The sequence below is a fragment of the Solea solea genome, chromosome 15 (assembly GCF_958295425.1).
Source record: "Solea solea chromosome 15, fSolSol10.1, whole genome shotgun sequence".
In the NCBI taxonomy this organism is placed as follows: Eukaryota; Metazoa; Chordata; class Actinopteri; order Pleuronectiformes; family Soleidae; genus Solea; species Solea solea.
In genome coordinates, this window is record NC_081148.1 from 8,068,564 (window position 1) to 8,083,104 (window position 14,541).

Genomic DNA, 14,541 nt, shown 5'->3' on the forward strand with positions numbered 1-14,541 from the left:
GCTGGGAACTTCTAACTAAACTAACATTAAAAAACTATCTTTTGATGTAATAGTGTCCATGTCATTTTAAATGATGACTCCGAATCAAGGCTATATTAAAATCCCACCCTAGACAAAACACACAGTCTGCCATGGAGCCATGGGTCAATTTTCCTGTCCAAAATAATTAATGATATTGTTGCATATATATATATATATATTATATTCTTAAAAAGGTGCAGCCTTCTGTCTGCAATACATCACAGAAAGGAGGCACTTTTTTTGTGAAAAATCGTTTAATAAGATCATAGATGATGAACATGTCACTCACGAGAGATATTGATGTTTTTCTTCACTCACGATTAACACTATTATAGAAATGCACCACAATTAACTTATCATAAGTGACTCAAAAACTGGACACTCCTCTTTATATTAGATTCCAGTGTTTGTTTCCAACTTATACTTTATATTAAAAGAATATTAAGCTTAGAGGATATCCATTGCTCCTTTGAACATATATATATTTATATATATACAGTAAGAATACTGTTATAGAAAACATCATTTTGGGTCACAGTAATCTTATTGCAGATGACCTAGAGGATCCTTTTATATAATCTATGATGTAATTGTCTTTTTTATATTGTATTGTTACAGTTTGTGACATTCATTGTTGTGAAACAGGCACGTCAATCATTGCTATAGGATTGTGCTTGTGTTATAATAAGCAAAACTGAATATGACAATTCCCTAAAAGGTGAAGCCAAATCATTGGGATCACCTCCTGTTGTCTGGCTCCATTTGACCCTAACCCGAGGTACATACATGGACAAAAAATGTAAAAAATAAATAAATAAAGAGACAAAGAAGAAGGGACAATGGTGGTGAGCTTATATAAACATTAACAGACAGAGAGAGAAAAAAGAGTGCTCGAGAAATGCCTCCATCTACTCGTGGCAGAGTGTGGGGGAGCGAAGGAGAGCAGCAGAAATTGAAAAATGACATAACGCAGGTAGCCAGTATTGTTTTATGTTTCATTAGACCAAGTGTGTGTGTGAAGGAGGCCCCTGCACTGACCTACTGTTCATTTAAAGTTGATGTTTTAAATGTCTTCGGCGTACTCTCTCTGAGAGGGACGCGTTCATTTTTAATTACATTAAACAAGGTGCGTGACTCCCCCCTGAGGAAATGATTAGCCCTGCAGGACTGCATTCATCTCTGTGTAAGGCCAACGTCTTACAAACGGTGTACAATACGCAGTCTGAAAAATCTGTCTGTCTGTTACTTTATGCGTCCAGCAGAAGGCCAGCACTCAAAGTGTCAACAGCAGCACTAAATTTGAAGAAAGCACCGTTCTTGTCCTGGGATGGTCATGGTTATAAGTCAAACTAAGGACAATTGGAGTGTGGGCCTGGCTTCTTTTCTTTCTTTTTTTTTACTGTTTTACTATGCTTTATGACAGTTTCGCCAAGGCTGATATAGCCGTGCATTCAATTCCAAAATATTTGTAAAGACAGTAATGTATCCATCACTGACACTGGTGTGTATGTGTGTGTGTGTTGTCTTAGTTTCTGGTTTCCACACATTCCCCCTCCAAACTGAAAATGTCTTGGTAAATCGTTCTTCGGGATCATTCAAGCTTGCTGCATTAACCTTTACTTATATAAGATAAGATAAGATGGTCTTTTATTAGTCCCACAGTGGGGAAATTTACAGAGTCACAGCAGTAAAGATAAAGATAATAAATAAATCAGATCAGACCAGACCAGTTTATTGTTTATGTGAACACCCGGGTATTCACACATATATATACCCGGGTATATATATATATATACCCAGGTATATATATATATATATATATATATATATATATATATATATATATATATATATAAAGCTAAACATTATATAAAGACAGGTACATAACTGGTTTCAGATGCTCTAATTAATGTGTTTTTCAATGACCATTCAAGGAGCTTTTATAACAAAAGAATCAAACAAATCTCAGGCGGTTTTAATGAGTTTTAATGAGGCTGAAGGAGGCTCCATGAAACTCGGCTCACTTCAGGTGCTTTTAGTTTGCGTGGTATGAGCGTTTGAATGCATCACCAGCTCTTAGAAAGGCTATGCATGGGTGAAATCAATACAAGTTCATGTCTTTCTCGGGGATTTACCCAGTGAGAGGTTAATACCAGCAGCAGGTGATCTCATTTATTCATTCAGCTCATTTATCAACAGAGCAGAACAACAGCCGAGTGTGTAGTCTGTGTGTGTGTAGGCACATTGTTGGGCTCCTTTCAGCGTTTTACACTCTGTGGTCAGTCATGGACAGTTAACTTTAGCTCTTATTTTCCAACAAGGTGAAACTGATTTTGTCATTCAATTCAAAAGGTGTTTAAACCTTGTCATTTGAAGCGCCACGCCACTCCTTCAATCATCTTTTAACTTGAATTTCTTAATTTAAATTTCTCTCAACGCTTGCTTCCCCCAGGTGAGGACGACGACGACGACGAGTGCGGAGAGGAGAAGCTGCCGTCCTGCTTCGATTATGTCATGCACTTTCTCACCGTCTTCTGGAAGGTTCTGTTTGCCTTCGTCCCGCCCACAGACTACTGGAACGGCTGGGCCTGTTTCGTTGTCTCCATCTGCATGATCGGACTGCTCACCGCCGTCATTGGTACGTCGACAGCTGACAAGAGCAGTTTGAAATAAACAAAAAAAAAGGCCACAGTTTTTGAGATACCAAAATAAAAATACCAAACTTTTTTTCATTATAAGCAGAAAATTAAAAATTAAAAACAGAAACCTGGGATTTTTCTGACAGATATTGTCATTAGATTTTGAATATTTTTTTTTTAGTGTTAAGGGATTTGATGGAGCATTACCATTGAAACATTTTAATTTAATGCAAGGGTGAGAAATTAACGGCATACACTGCTTCAAACATAACTGTTTCAATAGGTATAGAACAACATTTTTTTTTTTTTTTTTAAATGATCACAATATGTGACTGTATTAAATAAATAAGAAATAAACATTGTGAACAATCCCTGACATTGAAATAGTTAAAGTCATTAAATTTTGTTTAGGATTTGAAAATGATCCGTGATCACAGATTTGTTAAACCTATTTTGCATTTTATTACAGGAGACCTTGCCTCTCATTTTGGCTGCACAGTGGGCCTGAAAGACTCCGTCACAGCAGTGGTATTCGTCGCACTGGGAACCTCTGTACCAGGTGAGTGAGCATTGATCAGATTGATCACTGCTACTTTAATTATAAATATCCAGCTATTGGACTTTCCAACAGCTTTAATCAAAGACTCTTTTCTATCCACATTTGACATTTAGCTTCATATGTCCTTTTTCCTGCCTATAATGTCCAATGATGTTCAATGGACGAATACATTAGTGTTAATCAATGACCTCCTTCAGGTTACATACTTTGACATTTTACATTCCTTGCTTCATGTTTTATTGCTATTGAAGCTTTTTTTTTTCCCTCTTCCCCATTACTTCAGTGCAAAGTAATAGCATATTTCCACCCGCTCTACTCGCCTCGGCACAGCACGGCACGGTTTAGGTTGCATCTCGACTACAAAAAAAGTACCTACTTAATGTGGGCGGAGCCATCACTGCGATGACTTTTGTTTTATACGCGACACACACACACAAATGAATGACTAGTGACTTTTCACCAGACTCCTGACAGGTGTTGGAGATTAACCCACATTTTTAGGATTGTTAACTAATCTACAGTTTGGCGCTGTTCGGCTTGATTTCTGTCAGACAGCAGTGCTTAAAGAGAGTCTCTGCTGAAGTGACAATGGATTATTATAGTCTGAACCAGTAATTTCCAGTCTCTCTAGTGTATTTTTGTGGGTGTGTGTGTGCGTGTGTGTGTGCGTGTGCGTGTGCGTGTGTGCGTGTGTGCGTGTGTGTGTGTGTGTGTGTGTGAGTACCTGTTAGACAAAACACTTCAGTCTGCAGACAGCAGCATGGATCATCCTCTAAACATGAGGAATGACCGACAATTGCAACAGCAGGTTAAATGTGCTTTAACCTTGGCCACAGTCTCCTGCTAAATACACACACACACACACACACACAGACCTTGAATTCTGCATTAACACAATTCAAAAAAAAAATACACAAACCAAATGAGTTCTATACACAGATGCATCATACATATTGTGCTTACAATGCGTTAACATTTAATGGGAAAAGGTGTCATACACTTTCACACGCACACCTGTACCATGACCACCTTGTGTCATTAACATATGGCTATTTGTCATGTTTGGCTAAAGTGGTCTCTGTCTTCCTATTTAAGGATCTAGGGGATAAAAAATGATGTATTACACATGCATACATAAAATGCACAGTTGAATGTGTGGACAAATGCATGTACTCACAGCTGCATGAAATGCAGAAGTACACACAAAAACACACAAACACACACACACACACACACACACACACACACGCACGGTGTAGAGCCGCGGAATGGAAACAAAGTGATTCGGCCTTTGTGAAGCTCTGCAGCTTATTACCAGAACCTCCCGTGGCCCCCACACACACTCACACCTCCAATTCTGTAGCTATTACAGTTAATAAAACCCAACCTGCGCTGTGGCTCCATGGTGATTAACCTCATTCATCACAGTTAGCCAGGCTAACACACACACACACACACACACACATACACACACACACAGGTTAGTGTAGCTATCCTTTAAGCACTCTCACAAAGCCTTTTCTCTGACCTTAACCATAACCCGTTCATGCCTAACCCTAACCTAACTATAATTCAAATCTTAACCCCGACCAGTTCCTAACAAATGAGGTTCTGCCTCATTAGGACCAGATTTTGGTCTCCATGAGGACAGCTGGTCTTGACAAGGTCAGGGTTTATGCCGGAACAGGTTTGTAAAGATGTAACAAATACAAGTGCACACACACAAAAGGATATAGGGAGAAAACAAAAGAAGCTGTCACGAGAAAAATTAGAAACTCATATAACTGATCCGGTTGTTTTGGCATCGGTGTAAAGGTTTAGAGACAATTACTGTATGATGAAAGTACTCAATGTCAATCAGGAGAGATTGTCACAGATTGTGAAGATGCAATGTGTTGACTAAGGGCTAGTTTTAGGGAGAGATATACAGGTACACCTATAAAAGTTCAGAAGAAATCACCTTCATTCGACCTCAGCAGACAAAAGCAGGTGAGAAAACCAGGCCAAATCAAGAGCAGTCCAGAAAGACTGAATAGCTGCAGCAAAGCAGAACAAACAAGAGAATTGGTCAAAATGCACCATATAAAAGCATGTCTCATATATACAGTATATACAATTACAACTGTGATTGTATATTCTGTATAACAATTACAACTGTGAGTTGATTCGAGATGTTAGAAATGTGAGTAGGATGCTGGGGTGAAGTCGCGTAGATGAATGTTTTCACAATTGCTGTGCAGGGTTTTTAAAATGGCAGACAGAGAGTGGATGAATGAACCGCGATGCAATGAATGTGAGGACTGGGCAGTGAGGCATTTACAGAGTGTTTGTTACCATAATGTTCTATAAGGACAATGCAATTAAAGCGTGTTTGACCTTTTTAAAATCTGTTGTGACAAATGACGACAGGGAATAAAAGGAAGCAGAAGAGAGTGCAAAGGCAGGTGCAAGGAAATAATGCACAGAGGAAGGAAGGAGAAGGAAGACAGATTAGAAAGAGAGAGACTGGTTGATTGACAGAGAGGCAGAGGAAAAGGGCAGCAGATTCTCCAGGGAGGCGTGTGCTCTCATGAGTAGGAGCTGCAGAGTGGAACCTGTTTCACACTCACAAATATACACACACACACACACAGTAATTCCACACATGCACACTAGCACTCAATCAACACAAACAAGCACTCAAAGACCAACATCCTTTTTCTCTTTCACTCTTTCTCTCGCTCTCTCACACACACATGTTTTTGCAGCAATCCTCCTTAGGGCACTGCACTGACTTCCATTCATTTGGACAGCATAAACCAAGCTTTATCCCTAACCTTAACCATAACACAATTCAAATCTTAGCACTAAACTTAACTGCCTCATTATAGGACCAGGTTTTGCTGCTACTGGTACTGACAAGGTCAGTGTTTATGAAAGAAAAGGTCATACAGAGGTAACAAATACAGTACAAGTACACACACACACACACAACACTCACACATCTTTGCCAGCTGGTGAAGGCATGGCATCACGGGACCCAGTTGGCATCGTTTACTGCAAACAGACCCAGTGTAGATGCAACTGCACATCCAGCACATGCAGGCAAACAAGCACATCCAGAGTGAATAGAGCCTTGATATGCACACATGTGCACGCATGAACACGCATAGAGATACATACAGTTAAGCTCAGCAGGCTTGTTAAGTTGTACTGGGGGATTTGGGCCTCTTGTTTGGCACACTGCCTCCATTGCCTAATCCATCCTCCCACCTACCCTGCCACTCTCTCTCTCATCACTCGCTGTTGCTCCCCACCGTCCTCCAACCACCAGCAGCTCGGCTCCCACTTCAAAATAGCTCGTCCTCCTTTTTCCCCTTCCACTTTCTTGCCTTTTTCTCCATTTGTATGTCTCCTTTAGCTGTAACTAACAACCAAAAGCAAGGGGATAGAACTCACTAATGAAGAGAAGACGGCTAGAAAATTAGCAAGAGAAAAAAGAGGACTAACTGACCATTTGACTGTTGGCTCAGTCTTTGTGCTCTCTGTTAAGAGCCTATTGTTGAGACTTGGCAGAGCCTCCAAAGCTCCTCTCTGTGTCCCTGTGGAGCTGCTGTAGTTTGGCAGACCATGAATCCAGGGGAAATTTGGGGGAATAAGTAGCACAATGCTGATTAGTTGTCAGGCCAAGATTTGTTTGCCCTTGCAGACTGAGATTCAGCCATGTAAGTTATTGATCTTGGCCCAAACCTGGAACTACACTGGCTGCCAGCGACAGGATTAAAGATTGTGGTTTCTAAATTAAGGTTCTCAATCTAAATGTGGAAAACAGGATTTGAACATTAGTGCTCTGTATTAATAATTGTAAGTGCTCTGCATTTGTCAAGAGCATCCTCTCTGCCACCCTGGTCTTGCGTAACTTGCAATTAACTGCATGAGGAGGTCTCGACTACAACAAGAGGATTAAATCTGTGTGCGTTGCTCTACTCTTTGTTGTTTCTATTTTCAAGCGGTAGGCTAACACTTAATTTTCACAGAATTAATAGTAGTCAGTGCAGTCCACCAAGGCAGAACCCTTTACTGCACTGGTTAACATAAAAGAATATTTGTGTGTGTAGTAGACAGAAGGAAAAAAGCAAAGTTGTCACCAAAATCTTTATTTTGGTGACAACTTTGCAACCAAAGGTCACTGTTTTCATTCAAACACAGTCTATGTATACTGCCTATCTGATTATCCATTATCACGTCCACTTGTCCTTTCGAGGAGAGCAGCTGTAGCCAATCCCAGCTGACAGCAGGTGAGAGGCAGGACAGGTCACCAGTCTATCATGGGGCCAGAATACAGAGGCTGACACAAAAACATTTTTAGACCTACAGTAATGATCAAAGTATCCATTGAGCTGAATGTGGGGAAAGAATTGGCATCTCTTACATAAATCTTGTCTCTCCCTCGTCTCTCCTTTCAGATACCTTTGCCAGTAAAGTTGCTGCTATCCAGGATCAGTATGCCGATGCATCCATTGGTAATGTGACAGGCTCCAATGCCGTCAATGTTTTCCTGGGTATCGGGGTGAGTACCAGCTCATACACTGATTGATTGATTGATTGATTGATTGATTGATTGAATGTAAATTAGTGTTGTCAATTTGTTTTTTCATCCAAAATTTGGATTTCTGTTTGAAATTGGTGGGAAAAGTTCACATTCTAACCTTTTTTGAGTCCATAATATACAGCCTTGGAGTGCACCAGACCGTCTGAACTGATTACTGGCCCAACAGAGAAATAAGACAGTGATGTTATGCTGTTTTCCTGTGAGGATAGAAGTAAATTGTACCTTGCTACTGAGCAGACATTTACAACACAAAAGCATCTGAAATTATTTAATCTATCTGAATATCTTAGTAAGACTTCTTCAAAGTTTATTTTTGCAAAAAGTGCCAGCCCCAGTATAAATTCAGTGGTATTTTTTCAGCTGTGTTTATCTGTTTGCTTGTCTGTCTGTTTGATGACATTTTCTGGGGATGTAGGTTATGGCTCAAGGTAGAAATGATCCAATTCTAGTGGGGATCCAGATAAAACCAACAATTGTTAACTGCACAAGATAGGGGAGTGTACTGGCACAGATGGAAAGTGAGCAGTCATGGCAGAGGTTTTTCTCATTATGTATGAGTAAAGTGCAGAACACATCACATCGGTGGCCACCAGTGGTCGTCCATAGCCCTTTGTCGAAGCCACAATGTGCATCACTGTGGGATCTTTTTAGTATCGACAGGTTCCTGCTGACAGACTTGCAGCTCAATCGCATATTGAACCAATGTCAAGTTCAGTGCAGTTTCTCTTCAGCTCTTCATTTGTGCCTCCTACAAAGAAAGGACCCATGGCTAACAACAACAGGGCCATTTCCATCTTCTTTTAGCGTCATTGAATTTGAAATAGATGTGCTATCACAACATTCTCTGTCTTGGTGAGGGCTGAACAAGATAAACAAAAGCTGTGTCTTAATTCGGTGTGGATTCATCATCCGGATGGTGTCAAAATGCGTCACCGCACATCGGCTCCTTCTCATGCTGCCAACAAATGCGGCCGACGCCTGCCCGTTTTCGAAGGATACATCGGTGTATCCTTCGCGGGTGAGGCTGTCCTGCGGCAGAGCTTCTTCTTTTTTTGTTCGTATAAAAACAACACGAGAATGGGCTTGGTGGAGCCTGGGTAATTGTAAACCAAACACAAACGCAAGAAAGAATGGATGAATGAAATAATCTCTAAAATAATAATAATACAAAAATAAGAAAATTATTATAATATAATTATTCTAATAAATATTTTTTACAGAGTTGACTTTGTTGGTTGAATAGAAGAAGGGGGCCACCTCTTCCTCCAGACCCTGGATTGAGACACAGCTAAAGTTGAATATGTGTCACCCATCACTGAATAGTTGACTTAATACAGACTACTGCCACCTGCTGGTTGGGACTGTAATTTTCTCTCACACAGGTGCAGAACAATCTTGCTGGTTGTCAGCCGCAGTTGCAGTTGGTTTCCCTCACAGTTTTTTCCAGTGTTACTTCATGAATGTTGACTTTAAAGCTGTGTGATCCTCCTGCTTTCAAGTGTTATTCCAACGACATGCACCATAGTCTAACACAGTCCTTTGTCCATTGTGATGATGCTTGACAGGTGGCATGGTCAATCGCTGCCATCTACCACCATATCAAGGGGGAGGAGTTCAGGGTGGACCCCGGCAAACTGGCCTTCTCCGTCACCCTCTTCACCATCTTTGCATTCGTCTGCGTTGGCACACTGATGTACCGACGGAAGCCAGAGATCGGGGGAGAGTTAGGTGGGCCTCGGACTGCGAAGGTCCTGACCACGATGCTGTTCGTAAGCCTGTGGCTCCTCTACATCCTCTTCTCCTCACTGGAGGCCTACTGTCACATCCAGGGCTTCTAAGACGTCAGGAGATGATGGAAGGGAAGGGTGCGACAGAAGGAGAATTTGAAAGGAGAAACCAATGGTTTGCGGGTGAGGGGATAGAATTCGGAATTTAAGACTGTCTCGTTGATCAGTCACACCCTCCCTTTACGCAATAGATTAAATGAGGGATGAATGGATGGATGTACATATGAAGGCATGGCGGACGCATTAAAGCATCTTAAAAGAGAATGGAAAGAAGTACACATATAATGAAGGACAACAGCAAATAGGAGAAACATGAGAACTATAGAAATGGCTCAGAAGATGGAGAAATATTTTAAAAACTAAGGAATCACATTTTTTGCTTTCGTTCCATAAATTCAAACCAATCAAGTTGACTTGAAACCATCCCGGTTTTAAATACATCTGCAATGTTGCAAACACAGAAATAAATACACACAGTTTATTCAGCCATACAGAAACTTGACAAAGTCTTAACAACGTGAGGAGGGAGAAGCAAGAAGGGACCGACACACCATCGCAGCTACTTGTACGCGTGGCTTTAACAACGGCATCTCCCATTAATCCCCTTTCTTTGGAGTCGCGCTTCTCCCTTATCCAGCTGCAGTGACAGGCACAAGTAGGACCGAAAAAGACCAAGTAACTGTATCAGTATGTGTGTGTGCATGATCTGGACGTGAAGATCCTGGAAACACAGTCAGAAGAAAGTCGGATGATATTGACACAACTGTTTAACGACAACAAACTGTGAGAGAGTGCTGGTGTGTGACTGTGTTTCTGTGCTTGTGTGTTGTGAGAAGATGGTCAAGTACTGTGAAGAAGAAAAAGAAGCCTCTCCTTCGCTGTCTCTGCATGAGACGTGCTTTTATTAGTTTCATTAGTCTTTTTGACACTCTCTCTCTCTCTCTCTCTCTCTCTCTCTCTCTCTCTCTCTCTCTCTCCTAGCCTGTAGAAACGCTTAGTAGGAGGGCACTTTCAATGAAGCAAAATGTTTTTGATCATTGAGGTTAAAAATGTAAATATGAAGAGCTCAACGTACACTACAGCTCTACTACTTTCCATCTGAATGTCCTGGTTATGCCATGCTCTCCTGAATGGGCCCTCTTTCTGTTGATTTATACTGTAGATGTAAATGATTTAAGGTCTAATTTTAATCAAGAAGGGTTAGTGTGCTTTTACCTTTAATAAGGCCACGTCTGAAAAGACAAAAATGGCCGCTGTACCGTTTAAAACTGTTAGAGAAATGATTATCATTGCATTAATATCTAGGTTAATATTACGTGTGTTTGTATTTTTTTATCCGCGGAATTCTGTTGCCTGGTTTTCCGCCAGTGCAATTGCCACCGTCATGTGTCAATCTCTAACATTGCAATAGACTTTGAGAAATGTAAGTACCGCCCTCAGCGTAACGTCATATTCGTGAACTGCCTCTGTTATCATTAGTCTCACTTTGATGCCGCTTTCCCCATTGGTTCACTTGACCACTTTGGTCATTATCCCAGTGTGTCTTGAGCACCTCCCGCTGGCTGGTCAGTGGACCAATCAAAATCCTCAAGGGCTTTATAAGAAACCATTAATCCCTTACCCTGATCCCTGGTTTATGATTCTACATAGAGATTGGCCCTTAGGGGCCTGTTTAACAGGGATTTGTATTCCCCGACCTTATACATCACCTGCGTAGTTTGTTAGGACTTTGCTTCAGTGTGAGTTACACAGCTTCATTACAGCATTGCCAGTCCAAGTATCCAGAGTTACCCAAATGTCATAAAAGAAGACAAGGCTTCAACCTTTTCTGGTTAACTGCAGTCCGCCTTATTCCAAATGAAACCATGCATGGTATGTTCTTCCCTAGTCTGCCTCCACTACTCTAGCCTTGAAATCTTTAACTCTTTAGTGGCCAGTTTCCATAGCAAACACCTGAGAATTATTTTCAATGGTATTTTCTGTTAGTGGAGAGAGTTAAATCTGATCAGACTCTAACTCTGTAACAAGCTCGTAGAGGTTTGGAGAATCTTGTAGAACCAAAATCTTCATACAATGATTTAAATCGCTGCATGTTAGAAAACATCCAACCCCAGAAGCTGCACCTTTGGCACCTGTCTTGCAAAGTGAGTTCAACTCCTTTAAGTCCAGCTTTCTGGGTTTTCTGGCTTCTTATGAAGCTCCTGTTAATGGCAAGAATGTGTAGAGATAATGAGTCTATTTGCCCAGTGAGGTGATGATAAGTAGCTGTGCCGGTAAAAAAGGTCAACCATTGAGTTCAGTCCAGTGTTTCTCACTATAATGGCACAGGCTGGCATAAGTTCTACAAAGAAGTTCTCTGCTGTGTGATCTAGAATGGCTTAAAAGGGCAACTTGAGGTTTTGAAAACACTGGGTGTGTTGTTATGGGACAATAGCTGGCAAACACTATCTCAAGCAACAGCCAAAGTTCTTTGAAAATCTTTCTCAAGCACTAGGCAAGCTAAATTAATCAAAACCCGCTTTAAAGAGCATAAGAACCCAAACCAGAACACTGAACTTTCCAGTGAGCAGTTAACTCACAACACACTGACTGACATTACATAGCACTAACTGCTAGGAAACATTTCCTGACTATCATTGGTAGACTAGTGTGTCCTGAAATATGTGTAGAATATGAATCTATTTCGACTATCAGAGAGGTTTACACTTCAGACTGTTAACTATTTTACTTCTTCAGCTAAAACTACAAAGATCTCAATGTACAATAACCATATTGTATATGTTGGCATTCAAAAAGTCCATAGTTAAAATGGCACTACACTGTATGCATCTGAATTGGCCAGAATTTTCCTGCTGAAATTGTATTTTTTTCTTGATGTATATTATAATAAGTAGTTTTTCGGTTTTTTAAAATGTCATCTGTTAAGTTAGTCATCTGGCTGAGTGCAATCTATCTGAAACTTGGCTACAATCTTGTCACTGACTTTCAACCCCTGTGAGAGTAGAGCAGGGACAAGGCCTGATTTGGATGAGCTTGACAAATACTTAAGTGTCTTGAGGAAAAATAAATAGAAAAATACATTTCTGATACACCTATGGAGCAAAGAACCAGGATAACTGATAGTGTTTCAGCAGCTGTTGCTACATGGCTCTACATGGCTCACACACTGACATCCAGCCAATCTCACACTTCTAGTAAACCCTCTGTTTTTGAAGAACCTTTTGACTAAATTCCCCTTTGACAGACGTAATGAAAGATAAATGACATCTAGCATTGCTTACATTTGCCAAATTCTGCACAATGTACCAGCTCACCGTTAGGGTAGCTGTTCTCGTGTGAAGGCCTTGGAGTGGCAGTTTACCCCTGTTTTTGCCAAAGGGAAATCTTTCTATCAGAAACTTGATATTTGCAGTTCGACCCATGGAGGGGTTTTATAACCAGTGGATCTTTCTTAAAAACGCCAAATATTATTCACATTTCATCACCACTCCGAAAAGAGACTGAAAATACGCCTTGATATTGTTTTGACGCTAATTAACGAATCTTTCTATTTAAATTTGTATGCATTTGTCTCTTCACTGGCATGGAGCTGAAGGTTTATACACTGTAAAAAAAAATAATATACTAGCTTGTGCAAGAAAAAAGAAATAGTAAAAGCTGTTTGCATCACTTTTTGACTAACTCTAACACAGTGTATTATATTCTCTTTGATATAACTACATCATGTTGGATTTACTTAAAATAGCCTGCTGCCTAATTTGTCAGAGTGAATTTGTGGAGGACTTGGAGGAAGTTTGCAGTAATGTGCTTGTTCACATTGAGTTAGTTTGCTGCATACAGACGCTAACACTTTTCATTTAATGGGCGTTAGCTGTTTTGCTACACCGGCTTTGTTGCACCACCTCTCTCTACCTTATCTTTGAAGCTAGTCTGACGTGATGCTAATGGCAAATTAGCGACAGCTGTTCAAACCCCACAGGGTCCGGACCAAGTTGAGAAGCTAAATTGACACAATTGAAACGACTCAAAGAGTCAAACATGCTCCAAAAGATTTAGCTTCCTACCTTGGTTTGGACAGGTCAAAGGTTAAACAGCTAGGCCATCGCTGTACATAACAGTTTAACACCGAGCTAAACAAACGACATTGCAGTAGTGTTTGTTTTCATCCTTCTGTGATGGGGTTTGCACTGGTTCTTTCTGCTTGTGTGAAACGGCTGCTATGTTGTTTCATTAACAGCGTTGCTTCGGATGTAAACAACAGTAGAGATTTTTTTTTTCCGCTTTCGTTTTTTTTTGACTCTTTAATGTACACAATAATAATGTTGTACCTGATGTAAGAAAAAAAAAATTCAATGGTGTTGAATCAGTCGTGACGTCGCTTCTAATGTAAAGATTGATGATGCGTCTCCGTTGCCTCGTTTGCCTCTTAACTGCCTGTCTGTCTGACAGACTGAGGAGCGACAGACAGACAAATGAACTAAAGGGAGGACAAAGCGTCCTGCTGGAGCAATTAATGTACTGTTAAGGGGGGGGGCTATTCTACCAGAGCTATTCTCTACCCTTAAAGTAACCGTAAAGAAGTACAATGTAGTAGGGGAAATTGTAAGAGAGGAAAGGAGGAGAAGGAAGACAAGGAGGAAGAAAATAACATTTAAAGAAAAAAAAAAACATGAAGTTACAGCCATACATTGATTTCTGGGTCAGTGAGACTGAAATGGACTCCTCCTGCCCAGCATGTGTATTGTTATGGTGTCTTATCTGTCCCTCTGTGTCTCTTACCCTTCTTTCTCGGCCTCTCTGCTGCCACAGTAACCAAAACGGGCAGTAGCCATTTTGTTTCGTCTTTTCCTCCCACATTCCCCCCTCTTGCCCTCCGTCTCCCTATGCCATGTTTTCCATAATTTGGAATGTCAATGTGCTACTTGTTGATACTGTGCATGAATG

The 14,541-nt window shown here is 40.6% G+C and overlaps 1 protein-coding gene across 2 annotated transcripts in view; it reads left to right on the top strand.

Moving 5' to 3' along the window:
- slc8a1b (solute carrier family 8 member 1b) overlaps positions 1-14,123 on the top strand; it is a 122,898-nt gene extending 108,775 nt beyond the window's left edge. For both annotated transcript variants that reach the window (XM_058651423.1, XM_058651422.1), the window contains exons 8-11: positions 2,474-2,659; positions 3,130-3,219; positions 7,665-7,768; positions 9,376-14,123. In XM_058651423.1, the coding sequence (XP_058507406.1) occupies positions 2,474-2,659; positions 3,130-3,219; positions 7,665-7,768; positions 9,376-9,648 (653 nt within the window). In that variant the 3' untranslated portion in view covers positions 9,649-14,123. The remainder of the gene's footprint in view (positions 1-2,473; positions 2,660-3,129; positions 3,220-7,664; positions 7,769-9,375) is intronic.
- Positions 14,124-14,541: the final 418 nt, after the last annotated feature.